General features: G+C 42.4%; 1 protein-coding gene across 3 annotated transcripts; it reads left to right on the top strand.

Annotated features, from left to right (window-relative positions):
- Window positions 1-23,686, top strand: NUTF2 (nuclear transport factor 2). Of its 3 annotated transcripts, XM_065641075.1 has the most exons (7): window positions 553-727; window positions 2,081-2,134; window positions 3,066-3,190; window positions 9,393-9,510; window positions 12,868-12,939; window positions 15,485-15,583; window positions 23,129-23,686. In XM_065641075.1, the coding sequence occupies exons 4-7, from the start codon at window positions 9,412-9,414 to the stop codon at window positions 23,240-23,242; spliced, it is 384 nt and encodes a 127-aa protein (XP_065497147.1). In that variant the 5' UTR covers window positions 553-727; window positions 2,081-2,134; window positions 3,066-3,190; window positions 9,393-9,411; the 3' UTR covers window positions 23,243-23,686. The 3 variants fall into 3 exon arrangements, with proteins under 3 accessions (XP_065497146.1, XP_065497147.1, XP_065497148.1); XM_065641074.1 differs by lacking the exons at window positions 553-727; window positions 2,081-2,134; window positions 3,066-3,190 and adding an exon at window positions 1-87; XM_065641076.1 differs by lacking the exons at window positions 2,081-2,134; window positions 3,066-3,190.
- The last annotated feature ends 949 nt before the right edge of the window (window positions 23,687-24,635 follow it).

Below are 24,635 nucleotides of genomic sequence, written 5' to 3' on the forward strand. Positions count from 1 at the left end.
GGCGGGGCGGGGAGCGCGGGCGAGAGAGGCTGAGGGGGTTCGCGCCGCGCACGGTGCTGCCGCCGCCGCCATAGTGGGAGCCGTGGGGTGAGTGCGGGGGGCGGGGCGGCGGCGGCGGGTCCCCGGCGGGGCGGCGGGAGTGGGCCCGGCCGCCCGCGGCCCGGCACATGGCGCCGCCCCACTCCGCGGCCCCGTGGTCCGGCCTCAGCCCCGCCGCGGGGCGCTGCCGGCAGCCGCGGGCCGGGCCGGGGTGGGCGGGAGCCGGCGGCCGGAGCCGCCCTGACCTTCCCCGTCTTTGAGGCGCCGGCAGCGCGGTCCCAGAGGGGCGGCGGCCGGGGCCTGGCGCCCGCGCTTACCGGCTGAGGGAGCCGAACCGCCGCCGCCGGCTTTGCCCGGGGCTGGGCGGGGAGGGGCAGGCGGGGCCCCGCGTGTGTGCGGGCGGGTTGGTGGGCTGAGCGGGCGGGAGATCCCCGGCCCAGCTCCGCCGGGCCCGGCGGCTGAGGGAGCTGATCCCTGCGGCGGGTGGCCGGCGGTAACGGGGAGGCGAGCGCTGCTCCGGGGCACCGGCGTCCGCGGCCCCTCCCGGGAGGGCCGTCCCCGCCCCGGCGGGCCGGGGCACCGGGACCTCCCCGCGGCACCGAGCGCGGTGCGATGTTCGGGACGGCAGGTGGAGGGGACGGACCCTCGGAGCTGCCGGGCGGTGGTTTGTGCATTGTGGAAGGCGTAGGTGAGTGTGCCTGGGCTGTTCTTGGTGTTCGTGCGGTGTTATTGTCCCGCCAGAGGGTTGTGCGAGGACCGGAGTTAATCCGATGTGGTTCAATCACTTTGTCACTTAGAAAACGAAAGGTTTGTGCTTCCTTGGAGTAAAACTAGTAAAAACGCCTGTGCAGGGTGATCTGCTGCAGCCGCCTGGTTTTTCCTTTCAGTTACCAGTGTCCAGTGTGATTCTACAAGAGGCGATTTTTTTTTTCCTTCCACCTCTATAGCTGTTGTCACTTTTTAGCTTTAAAAACAATTAAAACCTGCAAAAACTTACAGTAGCAATTTACAGTTGCATTTTGTTAATAGCAGATAGCTTTCTGAAGATATTAAGTCCCAAAGATGCTGTTCTTGGAATTCAAAGAACTGCTGGTCTGAGGCAGGCTGTAATTCTTCAGCTGTTCGTTCTCATTTGAAGTCCCTCACTTCCAGTGTAAAGGTGCATTTTAGAGTTGGATTTGAGGCACATGCATCACATTGCAGTCCAACTGGAACAAAGCCCAGGTAAATGCTGGAGTAGGAACCGGTTGCAGATCTGTTACTTGAAAGTTAAATCTGATTGTTTAATTAGCTGCCTTCTCAAGTTGATATTTTTTTGATTTCTCTTTTTTTCTGGGAGGAGTTGTGTTCAAGCAATGCTTCCTGTGTTTGTGTGTGGTGACTTCAAGTTTTCTTTTAGCAGCGCCAAGAAAAAAACAGGCATTTCACAGATCTCCATGTAGACCAGAGAAATTACTGTATATAGTATCATTATCAGTGAAACACGTCATCTAGTTGAAAGTGCAATGACATTTTATCTCACTTTTGGACTATTTAACTGTCTTCCTACTAGAGTCCTAATTATTATTTCATATTCCTTCCTAAAAGATTGCAGGTTATTCAGTAGATGTTTTGAAATATATTTGCATTAACATCTGTGTTTGTTCTGTTCTTTAGAAAAATGCAAGTAGTAACAACTTTCTGCAGTTCTCTCTGCTGGGATTTGTTTTGTCTCTGTCATTAATAACAAGATTGTCGAGTTACTGGTGGTGTGAAGTACGTTTCATGTAAGGATTGCAATATATACTAATAGCTAGTAACATTTGTAAGCGTGATTTCTTTCAGGTGTTTTAAAACTCTTAAATATTGTAGCTTCACCAACAGTTTTGATGTTCTTATTTGTGCATGACCAACTGGTGTGCCTACATACCGTGGAAGTGGGGCTATTGTGTGTTACGGGGGGGGAAAGAAGCAAAACAGGAGAGAAAATGTGCCATTTTGGAAGTGTAAGATAGTGAGGCAGATACCACAGCAAATGTTTTGGTGACCCTTTTTTTTTCAGGCATATTTTGGAAATTTGGAGCTCAACCAAAGACCTGATACCAGTTGTATGAAGGTGATGTGTACCAAGCCTTACTTACACATGTGAAAAGCTTCTGGATCATAAAGCACGTTGGAGAGAATTTTCCCTGTTTTGAATGTTGCCAGTCAATAACAGAGGAATGGTGTGGCTAAACCTAAAACTAGGGGGTAATAGAACACAAAATAGCAACGTTATCTTAATCTTCTTGCACTTAGCACTGCACCAAGGTGCCTAGGGTTATGTTTTTAGGGATGCCTAACTCAGTGCTCTCTCATTCAGGGCTCTTATTTCACAGCTGGCTATTTTAAACAAACCTAAAGCAGTGATTGTTTTCAAATGTAGCAAACTTCAGTTGGGATCACAAGAAAAATTGCAAGGATTAAATTGCAGTATTTGATAGAAGTTCTATTTAGAATAAAAATTAACACTGAGTATTATTTTGCTGCTGAGTTCATGAACAAACCTGTTTAATTTTTAAGTAATGATTTGGTAGAGAAAAAAAGGGTAATAATTGTAGTATGACATCTTTGCTTCTTTAACTTAAAAATCAGTTCCTAAATTTCTCTTAACCTGAAACAGCTGTCATGATAAAGATGGATAGATAGAAATATCTTCTGCTGTTTCTTGGAGATTAAATATTCTGATACTGTGTCTATAAGGTAAAGAAGAATGTGGCTCAGCAGTTTCCCCTTTCTTGCCCTCCATTGCCTCCTCTCTTACTTTAAAACTGGGCGTTTTGGGGTTCATCCTGGGGGAAAAGAGAAGTGACTTCAGCCTTGTAAACTCAAATTCACTCTTTGGATGGCAACAAGAATACTGTGGAAGAAATGGCAAATGTGTAGCATTGTTGCTGTTGCTTAACAACAAAACATTATGTCTTCATAGCCAATTATATGTAATATACTATATGTCTGTATATTTGAAAATCATCTCGGCTGACTCTGTGACTCTTTTGGGTTATCAGGTTGCAGACAGGATGAACATCAAGCTGTAGGCACAGTGACAGCTTTTTCAGAGTCCTTCCCATGGATTTTATTTACCAGTGGCCTTGTACTTGCTGACATCAATAACCAGAAAAACATACTTCAGGTTGGCATAATTCCTGCATTAATTTGTTTTAATGAAGTTGGAGGAGAGGGATAAAAAGACTGAGAAGGGGAAAGTCAATTTATATTCCATATTTTTCAGAAGGAAACAGTCTGTGCCTTGTCACTCTTCCCCTTTCTCCCTTTCCATCCTTCTACGGTTCACATATCTAGACTTAATTATTTTTAGATCTGAAAGCGTATTTAGAATAATGTAATTTCTTGCACAACACAACCCATAGCAATTACTAGATGGAGGTCTGTGTTGAAATCAATAATTTCTGATTGTCCTGGAGCAGTAATTTGCAGATTGTTAACCTCCGTGGATCAGTCAGCTACTGTGGAGATGATAGCACTGATACTGAAGAGAAGCGCTTCTTTCAGTCTCTGAATGTGTGAAATTGCTCCTCAACTGGAAATTTTGTAGGTTTTTGAATGGACAAAGGTTGACCACTGATTTGGAATTTCACAGGAAGAGGTACAGTGTGTTTAAGATAAATGACTGATGATGTGTTATGTCCCCGAGTAAGTTCCAGTATTTCATCATCGCTGTGTTAATGTACATTCAGCATGGCCTGGGCTTGTTTAGCCTAGAGCAGGCTTGAGCGGGGCTTAATCCTGACATCCAGTATCTGTCAGACCATGATCAGGAAAATGGAGCCAAGCTTTTCACAGGGGCACTTGGTGGGAGGACAGGAGACAAGGGGCATCAATTGGAACAGAGGGGATTGTGTTTGGAGGTGGGAGAGCTGCCCTCAGTGTGGGGGCGGTCAAGAATTGGAGCAGGTTGCCCACAGAGGTTATGGAGTGTCCAGCATCAGAGCTTTTGGGGATCAAAGTGGGTAAAGGCGGCAGCAACCTAGTCTGATCTGACTGACCCTGCTTTGAGCTGGGCGAAGTCCCTTGCAGCCTGAACTGTTCTGTGATTCTATGTTAATTTGCATAGTTTCTTTTGCTAAAGGGAGATGATCTGTTATTGAGCGATTCTTGGTGTAGGTGATGAGATGATCTGTTTGAGAGAAGATTAACTGGTCCTGTGATGCCGGTTCCATTGTGTTCCTAGAAAGTGTGCACAGGAGACGCTCCTATCTTTGTAAGTTTTAGTGGCAACAGAAGAGAGGTTGAAGGAAAAATAGTTTAAAAGCCGTTTGCTGTTTTACTTTTTTTACTGCAGTCTAAAGACTTTTCATTCTTTTTAATCTGAGTGATTGAAAATAAATGCATGGTAGAAACTGTATGAACAATAGGAACTGAAAAAACTGAGGTGTCTTTCATTGTCCTTATTTACTCTTGTTAATCAGCAGTGAAGGGTGCAGCAACTGATGGTCTAAATTGTGTTTGCCATGGATTCACATGTGCCCCTGGACCAACAGCACTGATTTAATCAGATCATTGTAGCTCTCTTGTTGCACTGATTTTTCAAATCTTCCAGAAAACAAGCTTGAATTCAGTCTTAAGAGAGTTTAGCTTTGGTGCAGTGGTGCGTAGGGCCAGCTTTAATATTCAGGGAGCTTGGTTTATTTATGCTCTGGTTAGTTATGAAATAAGTGTAGTCATAACTAGACAATAGATGTTTTTTTTTCCTCTGCTAGCATGTTAGAATGTATTAGTTTGAGATTTTTCCTCTTTAAGTTCAGTGTTTTCTTTCTTGGTGTTCTGCAGATCAGAAAGTCTTTACTGAGATTATTTGCTTGTGATGGTTGTTCATTGATTCTTTGAAGGCAGCTTGCTTTTCAAATGTGGCAGTCCCTGGGAGACCACCTTCATTTTCTTTAGCAATTTACATTAAACTTTACTGTTGTTCATATTAGTTTTTGTTGACATTTTCAGAAAATGTAGGATTCTTAGAGAAGTGCAGGTCTGCCATGTTTGAGTTCAAAAAGGCTTAATTTTTTAAATTGATAGCAGGGAGCTTACATATGTGCAGGTCTGATAATGCAGTAAATGCAGCTGCTGGTTGAAACATTATTTGGTCTTTGTCCATAGTGCTGGGATGTGTCAATAGCCCACCTGCTCCGAATGTCACTGGTGCTTACATATTTGAGGAAAAGTGATTTCCTTGTCTTTCGGCAGGTGACTTTTTCTACTTTTGCCGAGTAAAAAGGTGACATTTCCTCAAGTTACCCCTCCGAGTAGCTCTGGCAATGCTGCTGCTTGAGCAGAAGGATGGACTTTGTGCTTCAATACACTGACAGAATCATCTCCAGGTGGTTTTGCGATTTGTTGAAGAAAGCAGCGGGAAGAGTTTTCATCCAGACCTTTTGCAGAAATGGGTGTTTTGAGGCCTGTGTTCCCCTTAGGAGTTATGGGCCATCTTGGTGTGTTTGTGCTGGTCTTTCATGCCCAGAGTTAAGGCAGAGAAGGAAGAGGGATGAGTGTAGACTGGAACATCTAAGCTGTGACAGGTGATGGGAAAGATCCTGCATTTCTGGATTTTTTTGTGGACAGAAAATCTGTTGCCTGAGGCCAGTGTAACCCTGGTCTATCTAATTCAAGGTCACTTGTGGCCAGTGTGAGGGTTCCTTTCTCTTCCAGTCCTCCTCTATCTCATATGTTTTTTCTCTCCTTGGTGCTCCTACCATTTGGGCTGTGCAGCTTCACATCATGTTGGTTCCATCTGCCATATGCCAAAGCAGATGAGGGGGAGTTTAATTCGGACAATTGGGCCTCCTGGGCCTGCATGGCTGGTGGCACAGGACACAGCAAGCTGGAGGAGCCTGTGGGGAAAGGAGGGCGAGAGGTTTTTGGGTACAGCGCAGCCTTTGATGATTTGGCAAGGTCAAGCAGCAACAGAAGCACTGGGCAGGCTGGACCGTGCAGGCTGGGCCGCCAGGATCGTGGGGCCCTGGGGAAGTCCAATTGATGTGGGGGCGTCTGTGACTGCGTGTAGGAAAGCCTGGTGTCGTGGGGAACTGGAAGTTGTGCGTGGTTGAGGATGTGGATTCCCTCGCCTGTGCTGCAGGATGATGGACACAGGAACTTCGCTGTGCATTCAGGGTTGCTGTGTTCCCAAGGCTTTGTGCAGCAGCAGCAGCGCCAGGCAGGGGGATGAAGATACTGGGGACACCGTGGTACCTCGTAGGATGACATTTGTAGGAAGTGTGGTGAGAGGTGTGTAAAGTGCAGGAGTTTTTACCCTTGAGGATGTGTCAGTGTGCAGCCTGGCAAAGGTATTGGAAAATTTGATTTAGATGTCGCTGAGGAAAACTCCCCTGTGGAGCAGCAATCCCATTTCTGCAGTGTCAGCATATACCTGTTGAAGAGGGAGATGCTGGCAGCTGCAGCTTATGTGCTCTGTATTGGGCTTCGGCTTGAGCACTTGCTGCTGGGTGGTACTTGAGGGGGGGATAAATTCTGTAATATGAGCAGATTCCAAGAAATTGAGTAATGTGAGTTAAAGTATTATGCTCTGAGTTGGTAGCTCAGCTTTGCTGCTGTGGTTCTGCAAAGAAGCTGTTAATCAAATGGGCTGTGATGTTCTTAAGTGGATGTGATGAGGTAGGTTTGGTTTGAAGTGACAAAGAAAATTAATTAGCTTAAGGAAACTCTCCTTTTCCATGGGGGATTAGGGTAGAATATCCAATAACGTATTTCTGCAGTGATAACTTTCAGCAGGTGCCCTTAAAAGGACAGGTGTGCCACCCCTTATGTGCTTTTTACCTTATCAAAACTTCTTTTATCTGGCTTAATACTAACTGAATATTCTTACCTCTGTAACCAAACTTTGAGTGAACCATAGATAGGTTTGACTGGATGTCTCTGAGGCACATCAGTGTTGTCCTGTTGTGTGGGAACGTCAGAACATGTGCATTCTTCCTAGTTTTGCAATAGATCTTAAGGGCCTTTTATATTACATTTGTGTCATTAAATCAGCCTAATATGTAGATACAATCTTATGTGGATTGTATCTCTTTGAAAGGGACTGGGCTGGATGACACAGATCATTCCCATCTTGTTCTTTCTTCAGGTACATCTCTAAGCTGCTTACATCTGTGATTACAGGCAGAAAATGCCAGCATGGCGGAAAAGGTGACAAATCAGAAAAGGAAAATTAAAAAAACCTTTACAGGGAGAATGTGTTCAGCAACTTTTTCTCATGTAAAAAAAAGTAGGTTTAAGTTGTTCAGAGTGTGCGTTTGTTTTGGTTTTTTAAGCCTGCTGTACTTGGATGGATTTTTAGTTTGTGATCTGTTTTCCTAGAGGAGTGACCACACTGGGTAAAACTTCTTCAGGCTGAGTCATGTATTGCAAGTATTTGTGGAGCACATGTGATAGTGACTGATGCCAGATTGTAGGTCTTTTTGGAGAAGCTCAGATATTAGTTATGTGGCAACAAGTCTCTGAATTTTTAGTCTATGTTAGTGTGCAAGTTTACTGAGTTTGACCATATTGCCTAGGTGGCTGATACCGAAATAAGGATGATTAAAAATAGGATAGGTATGTTTCTATATTAAGTTCATTTTTTACCTCATCCTTGAATAAAATAATTTCCTGAGGCATACCTGAGAACTCTCATGCAGCCAGCATCAGTTGGATGTTAAAAACCGTGGAGTCTGTGTCGTGCTTTTGCGGTACAGTCACAACCAAAGCTCCTCCAGCTGAACCTTTCTTCACAGGCTACAAAACGTCCCTTTCTCAGCAGGGAGAACCACTTTGCCAGCTCTGTGCTGTCACCTTCTCTGCGGATACCAACCATTTTCTCCCTCAAGTAGTCTAGGTATCTAAGCTCTGGCAGTTCTTGGTTTGTGTTTGGCTTTGGCAGTTGAATTTACCATCCCAAAAACTTGTACACTGCCTCCTGTTATACCATTGATCTAATAGAAGATATTTCCTTTTTCTGCAAGTCTGGCCAAAGTTGTGTAACCTAAAAACTTTTGGCCTAGCGTTTGAACGCATTTCAGTTCCTATTTGTACGAGTAAAGCTCAAACAGGCAAAGGCCTAAAACACAAGAAGAGTTTTCTTGTCTGATAGAAAGCTGGGCCTGGTAATACTGGCTCTGGAGGTCTTACGTTTTTTGCTTCTCTTAGGAATTTGTCAAACAAGCGTGTGAGTAATTCACAGCTAAAGGAAGCCAAAATAACTGTCATGTCCTGTGTACTAAACCAGAATTTTCACACCTTAGGTGCTTTTCAGACTCACAGTGAAATACAGACCTGTATGTCAAGGGTTCCTGGTCTGGGATTGCAAAAAGGGACTATGGCTGGCAGATCTTGATGTTTAAGAAGTGTAATTTAACTTGCTTAAAGTGAACTCCTAAAATGTAATGTAGTGGGTTTTGAGTGCAGCAGCATCATTGTTTTGACTTTTAGCACGATTCTTCAGTCCTTTAGAGAGATACCAGGATAAAGAAAAAATGAATTTGCTTTCTTGAAAAAATTAATGGGATGGTAAAGCGGTTGTCTGTACTGATGATGTGTGATAGTTTCTAGACCGGATCTGGCTGGATTGCTGCACATGCTGGGTGTTTAATCCCTCTAAAATAGAGGGACTCATGTTCAGAGTGATGCCACTGAGCTTCCAGTACCTTCACTGGGAACTGTAGATTCACACTACTGTGAAAAATCGTGGTTTGCATCTTGAAATTACTACAGGCTCAAAGATAAACGTTGAGAATACTTCAGTCTTAGTGACAAAAGAGTCTTAGAAAGTAAGCTTGTGTTAAGCAAAGAGCTAGTGAATTAATTCCTGTTGTGTACCTTTGGAAGGACAATCTTCCTTAAAATGACTTGTGGATGGTGAAATACCAGAAGAGCTGAACAGGTAAATCAGTTGGTATAAGCTGCTTGCAGACAATCCATATTAACACGTCAGTTGTTTACAGTAAACGAGATCAAGTCAAAATAGCAAGTGCTAGCCAACTTTTTCAGATGGTGTCATTTTTGAAATATGTGAATATAAGATGCTAACATTTGTTCATTTTTCTTCTCGTTCTCCACTTTTGTATGCGAGTTGTGACCTCCCACTGAAATAGCTCTAGAAATCAGCAAATACTATAATAATAAATCAAACCATTTGGTATCCAAGATTTTTTTTTTTTTTCACAGAAGCCTAGGATACAGTGGTGAGATTTGTCCCTACTTCTTCCAAAGAAAATTTCTGGCCAGCTGAGAGGATCTGTGTTTATTGGTGCTTAATACACAAGCCAAGTGCTATGCTTATTTATGTGAATGTCCTTTCTGATGATTTTTGTTTGTTTGTTTTACAGCTTTAGGTGAGGATTCAAAATGGGAGACAAGCCTATCTGGGAGCAAATTGGGTCCAGCTTTGTACAACATTACTACCAGATTTTTGATGCAGACAGGACTCAGTTAGGAGCAATATATGTAAGTATGTACAAAAAGATGGCTGAGGCGCTCTCCTGTTGTCTGTCTACGTTTCCCTGTTTTGATGTGTGGGAATATGCAGGGTGGGACAGTGGGTTTTATCCTGACTCCAGAATGTCAGTCAGTGCAATCACACTTACTCAACTTTCATTTATTGCATTTCCTTTACAGTTCATTTCTATTTTGAGCTTTATATGCCTTATCTATAGGCAGTCAGAGTCATGAAAGCCCCAGACGGCTGTAGACAGTGGCTTGGAGTGGAGGGGGCTGGTGATGATGCTGTGATTAAATTATTTGTAAAAAAGCCTTAGTTTGCTATTAATTTACAGATGTGGATTTGCTTGGATCCTTCATGAAGTAGGATGTGATTTAAGTCCTACTCTGTGTTTAGAGTTCTTGCAGATGTTTCTTGGATCTCATGCTGTATTAATCCTCAGAACATTAAAATAGATACAAAATTTTGAATCCAGTCTAAACATTTAGACTTTAATAAAGGAATGTAATTTAAGTTTAAATTTCTTCAAAAACTGGATTTTAATTTTTGCTCCTTATTTGGGACAAAATAGATTTGGTTTCCAAAATTAAAGACTGTAACTATCAAACCCAAGGAACATCAGCTGTTAGCTTTGAGGGAAGACTCCTCCAGAACATGCAAAGTGCTCTGTGTGTGGAGTCGATTACTGGTAGTGTGGAATGTTGCTGGATGGCTGAGATGTTTCAGCAAGACGCTCAAGTCCTGCAAGTCTTCCCGTAGCATATCCTGTTTTTCTGACCTGTTTTAAACTGCTGGATGAATTGTATGAAGCGTCACCAAGCTCTTGAGGATTGAAACTGTTGCATGAACATCATCAGACACCCCTCCTTACACGTCAGCAGTATCCACCTGCACTGATAGCATTTGCTCTTTGGATTGTGATATGTTTGCTATCTGCTAGACTGTTGCCTTATTTTGGCCAAGAAGCTGTGTGTAGAGAACCTATAATGCAAAAAAATAACCCCAAGTAGCCTGTGTTCAATCTACAGCTCTAAATATGATGGCGCTTAGCAGTTTCTGTCCATGTTATTACCAAAATACATTCAGAAGACTGGTGATCAGGCTAATTTAAATTCCTGGAAATGTAACCTTCCACACAACAAACTGCTGAGCTTTTTACACCCTTTGGGTCTTTCTGCCTTTCATCATTCAATGGAGAGGTAGTCAGGAGAGCTGCTCTGCAGGTCACTGATGTGTGTTGTTTTTGTAGAGTTCCTGAACTATGGAGGATGGGACCCTGTTTTGCGTGGCTAAAATGCACCAGGGCCAGAAATTGTCTAAATTAGAGGAGGTTCTGCAGAAATGCGCTTTTACCGATGAGCTTTTTGACTTCTGAGACCGTGGGCGAGCAGATGAATTTTACAGTATGCGGGAATACAGCAGGGAGCTCTGGGATTTGTTTGGCATTCCTGCATCGATGCTTCCACCGTAAGGTTCAATTTTCTCCTTTAGTGGTCTAATCCAAGTCACTTGAGCTTTTGTCACCCATTCCAGGTGGGGATCTGGGCCAGTCGCTTTTGCTGTGAATTGCTTGAGTTATGGGAGCTGGAGCACTAAGTCAAAGACTTGTTTTGCAGGAAAATGCTGTAGCCACTTCTTTTCTCTGCTTTGGGTGTGTGGCTACTTATAATGAAATATTACTTTTATGCTGCCTTCTCATCTGTAGGGCTTTTGGGATAGAGGAGGAGATGCTTTTTGTTCTTGAAGCAGTTGCTCCCAGATTGATGCAGCAAGTGGCTATGGAGATAACCTATGGCAGAGAGTCAGGTGGACACTAATTAGGTACAGTGTGAAGTTGTAGTGTGTTTCAGGAACAGCGTATTTCCTCACCAACTTAATCTATGTCCTCTGTTGCTCTTTCAAACATCAGGAGGGCCCTGCACCACCGTGTGCTCACATGCTGATTGCTGAAGTGGATTCAGTAAGGCAGGTTCTGGGTCCTGTCTGCTTTTGTGGCTTTCCGTGCTTGAAGGCTGTAATTGGAATGTTTGAGAGGATAGTCTCATTCCCTGGTACCGTCACCTTGCTTCTCAAATGATGAGCATCAGGCATTGATGTCATGTAAGGTGCAGGTGGTGTCAGCCAGATGGCTTGCTGTGTGATTTAGATTACACAGTCTAAGTCCATTTACTCCTCCTAAGTCCATTTACTCCTAAAAGGGACATGTCTGAACTCAAGAGGAGGCTCTATTCAGGGGCTCTTCACCATACTGCTTTTAGTTACATCGGTGGCCCTAAAATGCTTCGTGCTGTTGCCCCTGGTCCCCTTCTTTGTCCTGGCTCCTGCTGTATAGTACCTTGTGATGATACATGGAGGGCCAGAAGCTTTTTTTAGAGCAATTGTGACTACTGTGCAGGTTCAGCACAGCATGTGTGGCTGAAAGAACTGGCTTTTTGATATGGTGTGGGTCAAAAGCAGGTCCTGGAAAATCTAGCAGAGAGCAGACAAATGGAGCTGTTTGGCATCTCTCATTTTCTGCTGAGATGTTTGGAGCTTCAGGGACAGTTGAATATTGGATTAGGAAGAGCCAAGAATCATGTTCTTGGGGATGCTATAACTCAAAAAGAGTGGAATTAATAGCAGTCTGTGACAGGGTGCACAAGAACTCGGGCTGCCACATGGAGGGGGCAGACCAAACTCAGTGAAAACCAATTTAAATTTGTCTGTTTGCCAAGGTTTAAAATTGGATTTGAGAAGGCAGAGCTATGTCAACAATAGGATTTTGTGGCTGTTTTAAACAAAGTATCTTAAGAACAGAAAGTTTCTTGCCGCCTGTTGCTGTTGCCCCTCACACAGCACACTCAGAGCCCCGTCCCTCATATACTGGAAGAGCTTGTAGGCTGAAGCACCTGAATCACTTCATGTCACACTGGACAGTCTGTCAGAAAACCTTAGAGGCACATTCTGCTGCTTTGAGTGTGAATAGGGTATTCAAATCCATACCTGAGGTAAAAAAAACTGGTGGTGCAACTCATCTTCTCAGATTTCTTCATATATTTTTGTCTGTCTACATGCTTGACTTTGTGTCCATAGGATTTTTGTGTGTGTGTGTCCTTTAGATCTTCTTTCGAAAGCTAACTTTGATCCAAAGGCAGGAACTTTTTTGCTGGTAGAATAATGGTAATGAAATTTAATCTACTTCATTTCTAGTTGATTATTCAACACTTTTTCAGTGGCTCTTTGTGGTTTCTTTCATCTTCTCTTTGAGGTAGTTTCCAAATAGCTGGATTCTAATGATATATGCCAAGTAAATGAAGTCTTCTACCAGGATTGCTTAAGGGTTACCTAAGCAGGTTGATGAATTTTTTTTCTTTTCCCCTCAGATTGATGCATCATGCCTTACGTGGGAAGGACAGCAGTTCCAGGGCAAAGCAGCTATTGTTGAAAAACTCTCTGTAAGTCTGTAATCTTATCAAATGTTTTGGGAAATAGTTCTGAAGACTATAAATTAATTGCTTCTGAAAAATTGATTTTGACTTCAGTTTAAAACTCTTGAACATGGGACTTGTGCTTCCAACTTTTGGTCAGAAAATGCTACTTGTGATTTAATTCTGTGTTCCATTGGTGGCTTTAATGGTGGAATGTTGACTTTTTGTTTGCGAGGTCATTTTGTCACTGCAATTGCATATGGCATTATAGATTTATTTTTTAAGAATATAGCTCATAAGCTGACCCCGTGATCTAAAGGAATGAAAGCTGCGTTTTTTTGTTGTTTGAAAGCGTGCCAAGGAAGTAGCAATAGCAAATCCTTTCTTCAGATCTGGCTGTGATAAGAGGCTCAACACATTACAGCAAGGAACAATTTTTTTTCTGATACATAAACTGCAAATAAGTTCTATAGTGGAGAACCTGACTTATCCTCAGTGCAGCATTTGTCAGCTGTTCAGGTATGGGCAGTTACGGTTCAGGACTTTGAAACCAGCATTCCTGCTTTATCAGGTGAGAGGAAAGCATTTCTTACTGTGTAGAGACTAAAACTTTCCCTCTGTGTCCATTTAGTTAAACCTGGAGAAGTTTTATCTTTGTCATTTAGTTAAACCTGGAGAAGTGAATCTGTGCTTCTGTTACAAAACAAAGTGTACTTGTAAGCTGTCATGAGACTAGAAAGTTTGTTTCTCTTGCAAGATACATGGAGGGCATCCTTCAGGTCCTCAGACATTCTGCTCAGAGCATGGTATAGCTGTCTGATATACCATTTTTAATACATATTGAGAAGGAAAATGTTTGTAACTTCGGGGCTTGTCCTGTTGTACAGCTGCTGCTCCTGTGTTGTGGAATCGCTGCTTTCATCCAGGACATCTTTAACTCTGAGCGCAGAGGTTTGTTCTTGGATCTGTTTTAGGTGCCTGCATTGCCTTAGAGAAGGCCACACACCTCAGAATAGCACAGCTTGCAACTGCTCACTTCTAGATGAGATACTCAAGCTCCAGAGTTGCTTGTTTGTGTACTCAGTGTTCTTTAGACCTCTGGGCTAGCAGCCATTTAGATACCCAACCAGCTAAGCATTTGCTTGGCCACGGTGTCTCCGACTGCTGCCTTGGACCTGGCCCAGTGCAGATTGGCCTGTTTCCCACCGCAGCATTACTTATCTTTACCTGCCCTGTCTGTGGTCCAAGTTGGATTTTCTGGATTCTTGTGCCTGCTGCACAGTCTTGCTTGGTGAGCGAAGGCTTTTCTTCAGGAGTTTCGTTGACTTGTGTCCATCTGCTTGAACTGAAGAGGAAATCTTCCACTGCCATGGCTTGTTATGGGGCTGTATCGACTTACCGTGACTCTAACGTCTTTCAGCGTACCACTGTCAGCACGGAGCTACTTGGGCTCTGTTTGCTGTTTCAACTTAATGTGCTCACCTGCTCTGTACTTCCGGAGCTTCTTAGTTGAGCAAATCACTGAAAGTTTGACACTGGAATTCTTTTGCACTTCTGCAGTCTTGTGTTCTTTGGTGCCTGGCTGATTAATCAGTGTAAGCACCAAGAGGCAGGATTTTCTTTTACAGCAAGTTCTCTGCTGTGTATCAGCAACACTGTGGCACCTTTTCAACCTGCTCTGTTAGATGACACTAAGACAGTAGGGTGAGGTTGTAAAGACATTGCTTTGCCAGCACTGGGGCACCTGGACCTTACAACAGAGTGCAAGTTGACACTTGTTCCTTTTTTCTTAGCTGGTTCTGGACTTAGGACTTGTTTTAAATAGAGTGCCTGTCCTAATCAGAAGGCAGACTGATTTATGCTGAATACTTGAGATAATCCTGTAGTTCTTCAAATGTCCTGGACCAAGGAGGAAGCTGGGACATGTAGCTTTGTTGCTAGGTTTTTAAGCTGCTTGGCTTCATTCTTGTGGAATTTCTCTTACCTGACTTCAAGGATTCCACAGTTTTGATTGTGGAACCCAAAACAAGTTTTAGTGTCAAAGGACACTAAAAGCCTTGGTTGTTGTGTGGCTTCTCACTTTTTAGTTGCTTGTATTGTACTCTTCATATCAAGAAATGCTTCTCTTTAGTACAGATGGATGTCCATAAACAACCATACTTGGAGGTAGCTTCTCTCCATCCTAAAAATCAGTGGTTGTTCTTGGTCAACCACCTTTCCTTTGTATTCATAGCACCTTTAACAAAGTTTGGAGTTTTCCCTGTTCAGCGCAGAGAAGCTTTGTGCCTCCATCATATGAACTTTCAGCTTGTAGATGAACTGAAGCTCTTCAGGGAGTGTAATTAGACTTGGAAAAGGTACTGCTTAATGTGCATTATGACATTTTATGTCTTGGTGCTCAAAAAACACAACTGTTAGGATCAACCCAGCCTGAGTAGTGTTAAGTTGCGACAACTTTCCATGCAGTACCACCAAAATAGTCTTAACACTCGTAATGCTAGATTTGCTCAATTTTTAAGTTAAATAATGCAATGACTGTGCATTTCCTTATTTTGCTTTCTTTTCATTGCAGAGCCTCCCTTTCCAAAAAATACAACACAGCATCACAGCACAAGACCACCAACCTACACCTGACAGCTGTATACTCAGTATGGTAGTGGGACAGCTTAAGGTAAACTCCTTCCATTACAGGTTAACAAATGCTTATGTCTTAAATTATTGCAGGATTCTAAATCATCCAATATCTCTAAATATTAAAATGCTCTCTTGGGTGGGGAAGGAACACTGGTAAGCTTTCACTGGGATGTCATCCTTCTACTCTTCAAGACTCAAACTGCTCATCCCTTCAGATAACTAGCACTAGGTAAAATAGCTAATTTGACAGTCATATGTTCCTGCCAAGCAAAGTACCATGGCTTTACTGTGCATACAAATATCCTATAGACTCTAGAAGCATCAATACTTCCCTTCCTCAGTTGCACTTAAAAGAACCATTACAGTGCTGTTGGGCAACATAAGCATTTCTGGCTTAATGTGCTCTTTGATGTCACGTATGCATTGAGCTGCGATTTAGCAGACTTTTTGCTAACTGACAACCCTTCAGTAAGATTGTGTTTTTTCTTTGCTGACACAGGACACAAGAATACAGGCCTGGTGGTAATGCAGTCTAGTACCTCCAGACAAAACTGATTCGGCGATGGCAGTATTGACTCTGAGCACTGTTGAAATAGCTCCTTCTTATAAAGAAATTGGACTATTTTCCAGGCTGAAGTATGATTACATTGCTGTTTAAGTTATACTACTGAGCTGTGTAAACTTAGCCAGCTTCCTGTTCTTTTGAGGAATGTGCTACAGACTTGTAAATTAATGAGACTACTTGTTACTGAAAGAAGTTGTCCTGGAATCTGCAAAAAATGTCCTATATGTAAAGTCAGCTGTAGGTGCAACTTGCTTACAGTGGGCAGTGTTTATTTTAAAAGTGTGAAATTACATAGCAATAGTTAAAATTGTCAGAGTTAGTTTTGTCAGAGTTTGGCCCAGCCATTCTGTCACGTCAGGACTCTAAAGCCATCCAATTCTTAGAGTTACCTGAACACAGTTTCTTTTAAAACAGCTGTTTAGGTTTCCTTTTCCTATTAACTCTGAATGGCACCTCTGGTATCAAAACATTCAAACTTCCACTGGCTGTACTGCTAACTAAGCAAACACAGGACTGAAAGTTTGAATCTGCTTGCTTAGCTACTCTCCTTAATCGTTTTGGGCTGGGCAGTTGAGCAGTTCCCAGTGTATTGCATCCACTTCGAAGCCTAACACAGGTGGCTTTGGCTCTCATTAAAGTTGCTCCTGCTTCCAGCTGCCAGTTGGAGTCCAGCTTTCTTGTTGCTCAATCCCGCCTGCACACACACTGAGGAAAAACAGCCACATGTGGCCCCAGAAAGCACTGAACTGCAGGACAGGTATGAAGTCAGACATGCTGATCTCATCCATCTTACTCTTGGGTGTGCGCAAAACTCAGCGATGTCACCAAGACATTTTAACTCTGCGTCTCAGGCCAGTCACATCTGCACCTGGTTTTGCACAGTCATGTTTTTAAGGTTATTGCATTAAGTACATCACAGCTTGCAACACTGATTGTGTTGAATCCTGTGGCAAGATACCAAGTTCTTAAAGATTCTGCAAGGCCTTTGAGTTTTCTCATCCTTTAGTATGGTCATTAAGGTTGTAGATGTAGTCCAGGAGCTTTCCATAAATATCATGGCTTGGAGTAGTATTTCTTACTGTGCTGTTTTTATCCTCTGAATAATTTCAGCAAGCTAAAATTATTCAGAATAATCAGGGATCACGTGATAGCGCATCCAGGTACTTGGAAAGCACATACTGGATTAAAGTATGCCTGTTGTCATGACCAAATACAACTTATTTGTGAATTTTTAGAAGGAGCGGTGACATTTTTCTGCTTTTCACATGTGTGTGTCTCCAATCTTAGCTTTAAAAATCACATTTTAATGCCTGGGGATGCTATTCCTCACTGAGGAAGTGTCCAGAAAGTCAAAGTCAGCTTAGAACTTCTGGCTTCTGTCCTGTGTGATGCTTATATAGGTGGACAAATGAAATTATCACTAACAGTCTGTAGCGTGACACAAATGTGAACCTAGTTGTCATATATAGAGAATTTTTTTTTATTATGCTAATGCATATGTGTCGACAACCATTTTAATGCATTTCAGTGCTGTTCTCGATCCAGCACAGTAACTGAGAACAACTAGGTTCGGTTTGTGCACCTTAACAAGTGGCTCATCTATAGCTCCAGTTAAGTGGGACACACTTCAACACGCAAATCCAGGGCTACACACTGAGCTTTATTTAAAGGCTGCCGCCTTAATCGTGTGGCTGTTCTGCACAGCTCGCGTCTGTTGGTCTTGAGGAAAACTGTAGAGAATTTTACACAAGGAATGGCTCTTTCACACCATCAGTAGCAGGGTTGGAAGGGAAAAGCTGTGCTTCCTGCTTATGGTTCAGTTATCCTTTTCATGGGACTGTGAGCTGAATTCTTCAAAGCCCAGTACATTTAATGCGTATGCTTTTGGATCCTCTGCAGTTTTTCAAAACTTGCATTGTTTTATGTAATGGAGCATGCATAATACTTCTAATAGAGTAATCCAAGAAAATAATAATGCTAAAATACCTGTAGAATGCCCTAAGAAGTCATTCTTGGCACGATATTTAAATGAATTTTCTGAGGCTTTAGTTGCTTGCATTGCTAGTCCCAAAAATTCAGTGGAAACTCATTCTTAAGTGAGCTGAGTACATCTTGTATTTCTTCCTTAAACCATTCTATTTTGATCTTGTTTGATTTTTAGGGAGGAAAAAAAAAAGGCAGGAGAAACCGTCTACTCTCCCTGCATATACTGTGGGGTGAACTACTGAATTGTCACAAAGCCTCAGCTCTCCTCTTAACTGTACAAGAAATAGTTCTGAAGAAATAATGGGGCCAAGGACTGTTACTGTCAACCTCTGTTTTTCCTTTACCAGATTATTATGCTTCAAGTAAACCTGCAGGTGTGGATTGTTTTGAGCCTTTGGCCTCCTCTGCTGGGGATTTAACTGGGGTCAGTTGAAATCCTTGCAGCCCTGTAAACACGTCATGTTGTGTATCTGCCTCTGTGCTGCTCCAGTCTACAGCCCAGCATGCTAATACCAATATGAACTGTAAATTACAAAAAAATAAAAAAAAGCAACATGTTTTGCAGCAGAATAATCCTCTGCACCAAGGGGACTGGACAAAACAACTTCTTGGAGAAGTTGTTGGAGAGTAATAGAGCATCTAAGTAGGGCGAATGTCAACTAGTGAGGATCTAACATGCTGGCAGAAACAGTACAGTACTTGCTTTCATTTAAAAGCATATTTTCAAGTAAACATATGAAAGATCCTCTTTAATGGATGTTGGGATAGATAGTAATTTTTTTAGCCTTTTGTAGAGGTACAATAAACATGCCTCCACTTATTCCAATTCTGTGTTGGTTTTTTTTTTTTTTTTCAATTATTATTGCTGTTGATTGTCTGGGTGCATGCTTGCTTCAACTAGGAAGAGTAAGCATCAGCTTAAGCCTTTTAGGTGTGAGTCTCATTTGGTGTGATGCTACTTCTGCAAATGTTCATCCAAAATGCCACCCAGTATTCTCAGTGTGCTTCACCTAGTAACGTATTTCTCCTGTCCTGCTCAGGCAGACGATGACCAGGTTCTAGGCTTCCACCAAACCTTTTTGTTGAAAAATTTTCAAGGTGCCTGGGTGTGCACCAATGAAGTCTTCAGGCTAGCCCTCCACAACGTTTAACCCTCTGCCTTACCTCTCTTCCACGCAGTCCTCGCTGTCCTGGTTGAGTAAGAAGTGCTCTCTCTTCTCGCTCTTCTCTCCCTTGAGCTCAGCTCAGAAGCATGGCTGTGGCTTGTGCCTTCTCAGAGCCACGTGGCAGATCTGTGGCTCTCCCCCAGAGTGTGAATTTTGAAGTCATTTTTGCAGAATTAATTGGGAATAACTAATTGTTGTGCCGTGCTTCCTAGTCCGAAAAGGGAAAGGAATTTTGCAATTAAAATCACTGGATGTTTTTGTAATGCATGCTGAACACTTAAAGCATTGATTAAAGCCTGTTAAATGAGGCTTAACATCTGACAGAACCTGCTATCTTAAGTCATTAGCCTTTCCTTCGAGATGAGGAGAGCTGCAAACCTGCAGTTCAATCAACAGTTGCTGCGGGGTGCTGGTGAAAAAGTAAAACCACCTCTGACCAGACAAGAGGAGAAAAGTTGTGCAGCCAAACTTGGATTGCAAAGTGATGTTGCATCTAATACTCTGGTGTGAGCCCCGGCTCTGTGAGCTGAGGACTTTCTCCAGTTTGGGGCCTCCAGGTCAGAAAGGAGTTAGAAAAACTGGCAAAGGTCAAAAAGCTGCCAAAATTGCCATTGTTGGAGAGCTTGTGGAGCTGGGAGACAAAGTGGCTAAGGGCATCCTGCCTGAAATGGGGGTACAAAGTCATTGAGTACTTCTAACAACCTGAAAGCAAACTGTTCTTAGTGGTGCCGGACAGTGTAACAAGGGACAGTGGTTGCAAACCGGAACTTGGGAGGTTCAGATTGGACACAAGGGAAGGATTTTCACTGGAAACCAGAGGATCCTTCCAATCTGATTCTGTCACTTTTAAATTTCAGTTCAAGGATGTCACGAAAGAATTTGATCTGCATAAAGGAAAGCTTTGTAGGAGAACTAAAGCCCTTGTGTTTCAAGCCTGGGCTCACGTCTGGAATGCAAATTTTGAGTTGGACATTGCTGAATTTAGAGTGGAAAGTAAGGGTGAGGAGTTTCAGTGAGGTTATGCGAGCTGTGAAGAAGATCAAAAATAAAATGGGATAGGATTAGTCTATGCCTTATAGAGCATCTCAAGTCACTCACCTGTGGGTCTTTGCTATATGTTAATAGGAGCTATTCAGAACTTTGGGAACGGACTATAAATTATTTCATTCACCTTCAATATAGTCTAGGATTTTCCGTGTTCTAAAAGTATATTGCCTCTGTGCTATGAAGACATAACATGAAAGGAATAAAGAAAGCAGTAAGAATCTCCACATTCATTGTGGAGATTTGCCATACATACAACAGCAAGTGTTTGGAGAAGAATTCCCTTCTCTTAATTTTCATGTGTCCAGTCCTGAACTGTGTAAGAAAGGAGGAAATTCTCCTCAACCCAAAGCACCAAGAGCTGCAGTGTAACCGGGCTTATCAGAAATCGAGGAAACCTACACTAAAACTAGTCTGTTGGTGATATGTCTTTTTCCAGAGGCATATTTTCAAAATGTATTCATGTCAATAATGACACGCTCAAATTTGGTGTAAAAGCTCCTTTTGCAACTTGTAATAGATGCCTCAGTGACCTAAGCCGCAGAGACCGTAGAGCAACTGAGAGTATACCAAATGCTTATTAATCATGTTGATTAGAACTGGTTCAAGCTGAAATTATTCTGCCTGGCTGGTTTAAACTAGGCCACTATAAAGTTGCTTTATAAAGCCATATATCAGAATTTAATGTACAGCGCCCTGATGCTACTCAAGTTTTTAAAAATTCCTTCATGTCCATGAATGTACCAACTATCAAGCATTAGTGAGACTATACAAGGATGTAAGTGTTTATATTAGATATCTAGGAAAAGCTACAAAAGGCATAAACCTGTGGATTTTGGTGCACAGGTCACCTCTCCAGGATGGATAAGGAAGTATCTTTTCTGGGCAGATCTAATAATAATACTCGCCCTGAAATAATTGGCACAACTGCTGTAATTTGTGCTAATGAACTAAATAGCTGGCTGGTCTAATCCAGCATAATTGCTTGTGTTCACACTGTGCTGATTGTTGTGGAGCCTCTGCCTAATGCAAAAGGAGGCGTAGATCAATGTGAATAAAAGCTGCCCAGTTCATCGGCCTGTTGAACAGTGACTTTATTGGCACTTCTCTTGCTTGAGGATTTTTCTTTCATTCGTCTACTGAACACTTGACTTGCTTGTACTTCTGGCCTTGTTGCCATCCTAATTTCTGGCTGTAGTAGCTTCCTCATTCACTTTTTCCTTCATGGTTTTATAGTAATTTGATATCTTGCCTGTCCTCCTCACCCTGATCATGCTTTTGTAAGCTAGAGAGTCATACTCAGTTTACTTTCTTGAGTAGGAAACTGTCCTGTAGCTGGATCATCTTTCTTGTCCTTCTCTGGCCTTTCCTTATTGTATCATTTAATTTTTTTAAAACAGTAAGAAATGCATGCAGGATTTGATATGTGAGTGCTCTCTGCGCATTTATGCAGTTACTTATTTATAGATTTTGGTTACCTGTTCCTTTCCTAATAACTGCTAACGCTGTGCTTACCTTGATAGCTTTTGAGCTTCGGGCTGGTTCAAAAAAAAAAAAAAAGAATATTTATATAATGATTTCGATTTCAGTATCACTTTCCTGGGAGGCAATAGCTAATCTATTGCCCTTTTTGGTTTTCCTCCATGGATTGATTAGCATATGCTTACTGAATATATGCTTCATCTACACCTTCTTATTTCCTGGGCACTTGTCACTGTGAAACCCCTGCAGTGGTTTTAGATTTGAGTTCTGTGTTTACATGCGCTTGATCGTACCAGTGCTCTGGCAGACTTGCTGGTTTATGATAACTGATGTCCTTTCACATTCATTTTATCACTCATACGAATATTACTTTTTTAAGTAAAGATTTTTTTTTGTTTGCTTATTTTGTGGTCTGCTTTGCTTTTCAACCTTTTCACTTGCTTTTCATGGTGGACAGCAGCAAAGCATTGAGAATAAACATTCAGCATTTCAATAGTCTGTTTCATGTGTGCTGTTCAGATTAAATCCTATTGTGTGATTTCCAGCTGATTTGGGAATCATTTCTGTTGTTTTGAGGCTTTAATTCCTGCCTGATGTCTCTGAGGAGACCACTAAACATTAGGTGGAAGAACTAGTCTCCCTCTAATGCTATTTTCTATTTTTATAGTAATATAATAAATATAGCGCAGACACTATAATCTGCCTAGATGAATTGTCAAAGGCAGCAGTTGAGGCCCTGCTGCAAAGATCACTGTGCTTAGAACGTCTCGTCACAGTTCTTGCAGATACTTCAGTCCCTCTGAGCTGTTCCTGGGCAGTGGAAGTGGCAAGTGCCACGTCCCTGGGCAGCTGGACCTGCTCTGGGGGAGCTGTCAACAGCCTCGGTCATCCCCTAGATGATCTGGGCAATACTGTTGATAGTGACTTCTACAGAAACTCCCTTCAGTCATAAATCCAAAGTACAGCAGCTAAAAACTAATGTTAAAACACTTTGGTTTGTGGTTGATTCCTCGTCAAGGCCCAAATAAAGTTTTGGTTCAGCACTGAGGCAGGCACGCTCTTATCTGTGTTGTGAAGCTGCTAGAATGGGATATCTGCAAGTCTTGCAGAAAACCCCAACTTCAGATGCCATTGCAGGATTTCTGTGTCCTTGGGCCCCAGGTTTTTGTCTGCAAAGCACCTTGGAACAGAACCTCTGCTTGTGTCTCTTGAGGTACCAGGCATCTCACAGCATGTGACACCACTGTTAATGTTAGCTTTTAAGTTGTCTTATGAGTTTCAGAATATATTTCTCAGAAAAGAGCTTTTTGAACTTTTTTTTTCTCCTCTCTTTCTACAGGCTGATGAAGACCCTATCATGGGATTCCACCAGATGTTTCTATTAAAGAACATCAACGATGCCTGGGTTTGCACCAATGACATGTTCAGGCTAGCACTGCACAACTTTGGCTGAGCTGGCAATCCCGAGGCACCCGTGCTTTTTTGGTTTGGTTTTTTTTTTTCTCCTTTTTTTTTTTTTTTCCTTTTTTTTTTTTTTCTTCTCCTCTTACTGGTATTATTCACACTCACGGAACATTCCAAATATCATACACAAACCTGCAACCCTGCAGAGCGTGAGCAAGCAAGACCTGAGACCTGCCCTTCTGCTGAGTTTACATTGTCACTAGATGAGTTCTTGTGCATGATGTTTGGAAGTTTGACTTCTTAGCTGCATTTGACAAGAGAAATTTGTGTTGTACCAGCATGCCTCGGAAAGAATTTATAATACAAAAGGTTGTTGTTTATGTACTGACAAGATGCTCTATAACCCAAAGAAATGAAAGAACAGCAGCCTGTACAGCCCAGATATTGATTTGTTCAGATGTTTCAATGCTACATTACACAATAAAACCATAAGATTTTCTTAACAGTTTAAATCGTTTTACTGAGTTGGATATGGAGTACAGGGTACTGCTTGCTTTTGGTACCCTCTGTCTGCCTGGTAGGGACATGTTTACAAACCTAAAACTCAAACAGAAGAGCCCTTGATACTTTGATGGAGGCAATTCAGGTGTGCTCTTGCCATACAATTTCTTTTTCCTTCCCTCCCTTCCTCTCAGCAGCTTTTAAACTCACTCAGTTTTCAATGCTGACAGGTTAGTTCTCAGCTGTTGTATTTTACCAAGGCTAAAGCCTCAAATAATACACAAGGATGACAACAGTCATAGCAGCCCATAGTTAATCTTCATGACATCTGTTACTTTCACCCTCAAAGCTAAATGGGGTGTTGTATTTTCTTCTAGGTAGGCACATAGGATGTCAATCCAGCGCTGCCCTCCTGGAGTTTGTATCCAGGTCTGTGTCCTCTTTCTAGTGTCCCTTTGTTATAATTCGACTAGTTCTGCATTTGCCGTGCAGGTTTTTACGATATGGCTGTCATGTGTGTGCCACCCTGGAGGTGGCAATGTTCCACCAGTGAAGGGATTTATTAAATTAATCTTTCCAGCATATGAGATGGCACAGGAGCAGAATCACATTTGCTTTACCTTTAGATCTAAGTCATTAGGCCCAGGTTTTCAAAGGCTTAGCACGTCTTGTTGAGCTCGCTTTCAAAGTATATGAATTTAGCATTTCCCTTTTTGAGACTTGTGAGGAAAGCCTGGGCTGGATGTGCTCAAGCTGGTCATTTCTCAAATCTGCTGACTTTGGCCTTTGTTAGGGCCTTCCTGTTTGGTGTGCCAGCATAGGATCATTTTGGTTGGAAGAGACCCTTAAGATCGAGTCCAACCATAACCTAAATGTAGCACTAAACCATGTCCCTAGGAAGCTCATCAACACATTTTTTAACCCCCTCCAGGGATGCTGAC

Source organism: Caloenas nicobarica, chromosome 9 (assembly GCF_036013445.1).
Source record: "Caloenas nicobarica isolate bCalNic1 chromosome 9, bCalNic1.hap1, whole genome shotgun sequence".
NCBI lineage: Eukaryota > Metazoa > Chordata > Aves > Columbiformes > Columbidae > Caloenas > Caloenas nicobarica.